General features: G+C 35.7%; 1 protein-coding gene across 2 annotated transcripts; it reads right to left on the bottom strand.

The window, feature by feature from the left end:
- Positions 1–295: 295 nt before the first annotated feature.
- LOC133791963 (probable transmembrane GTPase FZO-like, chloroplastic) lies at positions 296–6,423 on the bottom strand. Of its 2 annotated transcripts, XM_062229873.1 has the most exons (11): positions 5,750–6,422; positions 5,012–5,577; positions 4,819–4,887; positions 3,903–4,100; positions 3,338–3,469; positions 3,083–3,169; positions 2,517–2,957; positions 2,258–2,425; positions 1,688–1,918; positions 1,268–1,383; positions 296–720 (listed from the first exon to the last, which is right to left on the bottom strand). In XM_062229873.1, exons 1-11 carry the CDS (start codon positions 6,249–6,251, stop codon positions 438–440), a joined length of 2,793 nt encoding a protein of 930 aa, XP_062085857.1. In that variant the 5' UTR covers positions 6,252–6,422; the 3' UTR covers positions 296–437. The 2 variants fall into 2 exon arrangements, with proteins under 2 accessions (XP_062085857.1, XP_062085862.1); XM_062229878.1 differs by lacking the exon at positions 1,688–1,918 and having other exon boundaries at positions 5,750–6,423.
- Positions 6,424–6,744: the final 321 nt, after the last annotated feature.

The raw sequence follows: 6,744 nt of genomic DNA, 5'->3' as shown, positions 1-6,744 counted from the left end.
TAATCTTCCAAGTTTTATACTTTACGATTGTCGACCATGCCAATTCTTTGGAATATGACCTCTCTCGCACTACTAACTTAATAATGCAAAGAGACAACAATAATAATAATTATCTTGAAAGGGTCAATGGAAGTTTAGGACGCCATATAAGTATAAAACATTTTTAAAATCACACTATATAATGGTGTTTTTAAAAGCAGAAACGTGTGGTAATTCCTCCTCATGTTAATATAACTCTTTTGACTTGAACTAAAAACAGTAGTTCTTGATAATCTGCACAACATGGCTAAAAACAGAGTGAGAAGCATATGCTTTTATTTATTGATAAATAATGATACTTTACAAGCTTGTACATTAAAAGAAGAAAAATGCAGATAAACCCTGCTAATCTAGTCATTCCACCCGCCACCCCATCTGATAAATTTTCAAAATCAGTATCATGAAACATGAAGATTTTGGATATCAATCTGTAAAGCTTGCAGTTCTTTCCCAACCTCTGATATTTCAGCCTGAATCGTAAGTAGCTTCTCTAGTTTATTCCGCACCTCATTTTGGTAAGGCTCGGCAACTACTTTTACGAAGCATTCCAAGTTGTCCAGCGCTTCAGCGAGATCTTTCTGCATGGCCTCTTCAAGTTCACGAGCCAAGGAATCCGCTGTTTTGTTCACTTTGTCTATCACTGCTTGCCTACGAGCCGGGAAGTTTGAAATTGCTAATAACCTAACACGGAATGAAAAGATCATTGAGATAAAATAAACCAAATGGTGATTAAGTCTGTTTTCTTTTGTTTTGGGGATTATGGTGAAAAGCCTAACAGAAAAGTACTTTTTAAAAAAATGGATTGTTTGGCAAAATAACATTTTCTTTATAGTCAATCTGCAAAATAGATTCGTTTTAATAAATCTTTGCAAAATAGCTTCCTTTTAATAAATCTTTGCAAAATAGCCTTCCAAACACACCTAACATCCTGATGAAAATTCTCAAACACTTCGTCAAAAATTCTGGATATCCTGTCTAGATGCCATTTTGTAAAAAAAAAAATATCAAACGAAGGTTATTGTGGAAAGTGACATTAAAAAATAATCTATATTCTCCAATTAGTTTTAAAAAAATTGAAGATATTTACATTTTGAAACTATATAGAAACTATGATCGAGTTCAATTAAATGAAGCAGTGAAACTTCAGACATAAAGTTTTAATGAATGTACATCAACAATTTAGGAAGCAGATCAAACATGAGAAAAAGAAAGAGTGAAGAAATATCACCCGCCAGCTGAACAAAGTCCAAGTGCAAGAAGGTCTTCTAATGTTGTTGGGAGAACAGACGTCAAAAGTGAAGCAGATAAACCGGCTGCTCCAAGTCCACCAAACGTTCCCAGGAACTAAAACAAGAAGAAGATTTAATGCAGTAAACACAAGAAGTTGATTGAACACAAAATTAAGTATGGACAAGAATACATTATATGATATACATGCTCAGGAAAAAATAATGCTTCCAGGAAGAACATTCCTGCCACTATAATATTCACTGCGTTAATACACTCAAAATCAGCTAGTAAAGACTTCCATGGATTCCTGCCACTGTTCCATTTGAGAAATTATTTTATTTTCATCAAAAGACATTTAATTCCTTGATTTCTAGTTTGTTACTTTTTTTTTTAATTTTCCTAAACCTGAAAAACTCACCACCTCTCGAATTTCTTGTTCAAACGATTTAGAAGCAGCAGGGCCACTGAAGTTCCGAACCACTCCCAAGCTAAGTTCGTCAACCTTTTTCAGTGATTCAAATGTCTCAAAATGCAACTGACTGATTGGGTAGTCAAATGACGGCCAACGTTTTTCAAATGACTCCTTGTACAGCTTCCCTTCACGAATATTGTTGGAATGTAACCATTGTACATATTCTCCAAGGAAATTCTATATGACAAGAAAATACTAACGTTTCAAGGGAACCACAAATAAATTTAAGTTATATTAGACTCTATAATGCAATAATAGAAAAAAGCATCATATCCATGGCTCCCAGATTAGATGGCCATGGCCCCCATAACATTTTTTTTTCTATGTTTTTGTACACAATGAAATTCTGAAAAAATAATTATTATAAATATGTATAAATTTATATTGACTCCTCTATATTCAATCCTGGCTTCATGCATTGTCCTTGGATGACTCTAAGATTAAAAATTTGGCCAACTCAAGCAGCAGGAAATAGAAAAGAAAAATGTTTACGGAAAAATATTAATATTATCTTACTTGTGCATCCATAAGTGCAGGACCCATTACATCATTTTGAATCCTTGAGGTGACAGGAAATGTAGAAGAATTTCCCCCTTTGAACACATACGAAGCAACAAGATCTAGATTTGATAATTGCATTGTACTACGTATGAGCTCCATAACTCGTAATTTTGCTTTATCAATCTGCAGTCATACACAGGTATAGCTCATTAATTCAATTTAATACGAACAGACGTGCTTCCAACTTGTAAGAATATAAATTCTACAAGCTCACCGATGCTAAAGCTTTTCTTCTCCAAGATATGCTTTCACCTTCCATTTTCATTGCATAATCTTTTACACTGCTAATTATATCATTTATCGACGCCAAGTCCTGTTTAGCATACCGGCAGTCCTGTCTCACAAGAGCTTCACAGGAAGAAATCAGTCTTTCAGCAATTGCAATGGGTGTTCCAAGTTTAAGCTTCATTCTTTCCATTCCAGTACTTGTTGACCCATCTAAAAAGCTATACAAGTACTTTTCAAGATCATTGAAGGCACTGTTTTTCCAGTGAGAATCAGATAAAGCTAGTTCTTCATATTCCTTTTCAAGATCTGGGGATTTTAAGAGTTTTGCTTCAAGCGCAGATCGTGCAGACACAGGATATATTGTTACATCTTCAGCATTCAGCAACTTCTGTGTGTTTTCCTTGATGAATGACATAGCTTCCTCAAGCTGCAATGAATCATGGAAATGAGAATGGGACAAAACAAAGTTGATTGAGAAACACAAGCAGTACAAATTTGTTATAGGCATTTATTAGACAATAAAAGCTGAAGGAAAATGATCCATCAGCAAACCTCATCAGCATTCCGATAGAGATCAGATTTATTCAAGACAAACACAACTTTTTTCTTCCACTGCTGAATATAACGAAGAAAAGAAACCTGAAAGGACAATGCCAGTAACAAAATCAAAATGAGCAACGCTACTAGAAAAGGAAGCTGGATTTAATATATATGCCAGAGCTTGTGGTATTTAAATTTACAAATTTTGTATGACTAGAACAATCAAAAGCATATGATATGCCAAAATGACAAACTAACTAACCATACCTCACTTTCAGTTAGAGGACGATCAGCGGATATAACAAAAAGAAGCAAATCTGCACGGGGCACAAATTCCTCAGTAAGGCGTTGTTGCCTCTGAAGAATCACATTTGTTCCAGGTGTATCGACTATGTTCATCTGCTTCCACAGAAACTAAAATAGATTAGCTTCATTTTGAACTCATCTTCTACCAAGCTCAGTAAGCAAATAAGGTGTTGTGCACAATTTTCTTTCTATCCCTTACAAAAGAACAATCATTGTGGCGTAAAAAAAATAATAATAATAACCAAACTGGTAAGCATATTACCCACTCTATTTTCATGCACCAAGGTGAATTTCAGTTTATATACAGAATATCACTATTGCACAAAAAAGTTTGGTGATTAGCTAATTTTATAAAATTGTGCTCCCTGTTTAACCCTACAACATTTGAGTAGGAAACTATGGCAACTGCTAGACCTTGACTTGAGTGAGCAAACCACCATCCGAGGTACCCACCCCTCCTGGGTGTGATTAGCCATTGCATACACAAACAAATATGGATTTTTACAAAAATAGGTATATGACTCACTCCTTTAAGAATAGGGGCAGGAAGGTAGCATATAAATTGACCATCTGGATGCCTTTCACAACGTTGTTCTTCGCCAGAATCCAATTTAAAATAGCGCAGGAAAGTGATCTCATTAGTTGTAGGAACAACCCCATCTTTTAGGTATCTTCTTCCAAGAAGCGCATTAATAACAGTTGACTTCCCAGAGTTAAATTCACCCTGATATTATAATATAAAGCCAAAAAAGAAAAAGATATTAGGAAAATTTAAAAGCTTGAGCAACATTCCCATACAAGTTTCTAGAAAGCCAGCTAACTTTTCTCATCATGAAACTTATACTCTTATTATCAGTATATATATTAATAGTAAAGAAAATTCTTATTGTTTCAGGATATGGTCTGTTAGAAATTAGAATGACAAGAGCAAGAACAATGAAGCTTGAACCCAAATTGACAATTGGCACTATTATTATCCACCAGATATGAGAGTAACCATTTTATTTCACCCTCAAAATCAATAAGTGAAGAAGCTATATTAAAGTTTAAATGACAACAAAGACCAAGGTTACAAAGTAAGAAAATACACGAGACAACCTAACATTAACCCAAGAAGTAGTATACTTGATTGATCCTACATGGTTTTTATGTTAAGGCTCTAACGAAACCAAGTTGTGCAGGAGATGATGAGTATATGACCCTAATAAATTGCTATAGGTTCAGTAGCAGGCCCAGACGGATGAAGCATTCAGGAGATTCAGTACATATATAACAATTAAGGATGACACCATACTTATTTGATATCACTCTTGAACGAAGTCGATCAAAGGTCAGCTTAGTGCTAAATTCTTTCAAGGAAAAAGAGGATTTTTGTGAAAATAAGAGCTAATACCCATGTATATCCTGGAACCAGAAGTTGTTGAAGTTCAGCACACAATTACCACTATAGCCAGTAAAAACGGTTCATCAATCTGAGAAACTGCATCACTAAGAAGCGAAACCTCCTCCATCTGTGACACAAAACAAATTTACGGTATTCGGGCTCAGCAAATAGCACACTTAAAAATATTCAGGGAAGTTAGAATTTAGACAATTATCAATTTCAACTACCAAATAATTTAATTAAAAGATCACCAGAGGAGCAGCTTTCCAAATGACATCTATTGCTTTCAGCAACACTGATCTCTCTCTTTCTATGAACTGTTTTTCTCGTTCCTCCAACTTCACAAAGCCAGCAACTCTTTCTTCAGCAGAATCACTACCAAAGCCATTATCCGCACTCATCAACTTATTCTCATTTAAATTACCAAACTCATCTTGGACCTTTCTATTTAGTGTGTACACATCATGGAACAAATGGTTCAAAGCATTAACACTGAACTTCTCGAAACCATTCAAAGAAGTAACTAATCCACTAGCACCAAATTTGAGCAATTTTGATGCCTCCGTAATGAACTTGTCCTCATCATCTGTACTAAACATGACAAAAATCGGTATCTTGACATTTTCACTTACAGTGTTCAAAATTACATCCACATTTTTCTCGTCATCAAAATTATAAATAAGAAAATCAGCTCCTTCAGATATAGATGCATCTAATGCAGCTTCCACGGATTGCACATTTCTTGCCACCAAAGGAAGGACCACTGAATCAGACTTTGAATCCATCATTGTATTTCTTGCTACAATAACAGGAAGGCCTATAACCAAACACACACACAGCGCACAGGTTACTTACTTTCCTAGAGTATTGAGTTTTGAATTACAAATTATAATGTAGAGTGAGTTGAACGGACTAAGCTATCATTGCCCAGAAACCAAGAACACATAAAGATAATTTATTTGACTATATATTTTTATAAAAGTTAAAACCTTGATCAGAGAGCACAACCCCACTAGCATTAGCTGCGGCGGCGATATCGACTCGTTCAGCAACCAACAAATAGGCGCGGTCTCTAATTACGGCTTTTAGTTTGCAAGCGGCTTCGTAGACCTTCCCACCAGTAGTTTGGCCGCCGCCATTGAGAACGACAATCCCGACCCATTTGGACACGGCCCTGTCGATCAAATCCAATGCAGCATCTTCACCTAAGACGTCCCCGGGATCCAACTGGAGTACAAAACTGGGAACTTTGATCTCGGGCCGCTTGTAGCCGCCGGGGAAGAGAGTCCTTGGTGGGTCTTGTCTCTGCAGGTCCCATCGACGGTTTTGATCGGCAAACTGATATGGGTTTTGGGAGATTGACCTTATAGGGAAAGGGGTTCGGCGGGGGTGGTGTTTGAAGCGAGATGGGTGGATTTGCAGAAGTGGGGTTGGAATGAAAAGGAGTGGGCAAGTCGTAGTGGAAGCCTGAGAAAAAAGAAAGGGAACCATGGGAGTGATGAAATAGAAAAACTGGGAGGTGAAGAAGCACCTCACAGGAACTGGAATGGTACCGTTGGGATCTGTAGAGGGAAAGGGAGTGTACTCGACGGAGAAGATGAAGAAGAAGAAGAGGCTTATCGAGAAACAGGATTGCAATCTTATCTTTTGGACAATGAAATCAGTACTAGCTAGTCTTACTGGTTAATAATTAATCTCGTGATGGGGCACGCGGTTTTTTCTATTTGAAATAGCAAGATGTAATTTTTTTTAATGGTAAATAGCATTTAGGTCCCAAGTTTTAAAATTTTATTTTATAGGAATTAGATTTCAATTTTTATTAAATAAATCATAATTTATATGGGTAAAATAGGTTTTAACAAAAAAAAAATAACACCCATTTTTTTTCTTTAAACACTTATTTATTAATTAATTATTATCAAATATTATTTTTAGTAATTCACCTAAATATTCTATTGAAATATTAAAAATGAAAAAAAAATTA

This window comes from Humulus lupulus, chromosome 1 (assembly GCF_963169125.1).
Source record: "Humulus lupulus chromosome 1, drHumLupu1.1, whole genome shotgun sequence".
Taxonomy (NCBI): Eukaryota; Viridiplantae; Streptophyta; class Magnoliopsida; order Rosales; family Cannabaceae; genus Humulus; species Humulus lupulus.
Note: the sequence above shows the minus strand (reverse complement) of the source record. Positions and strands in the feature narration are given on the sequence as shown.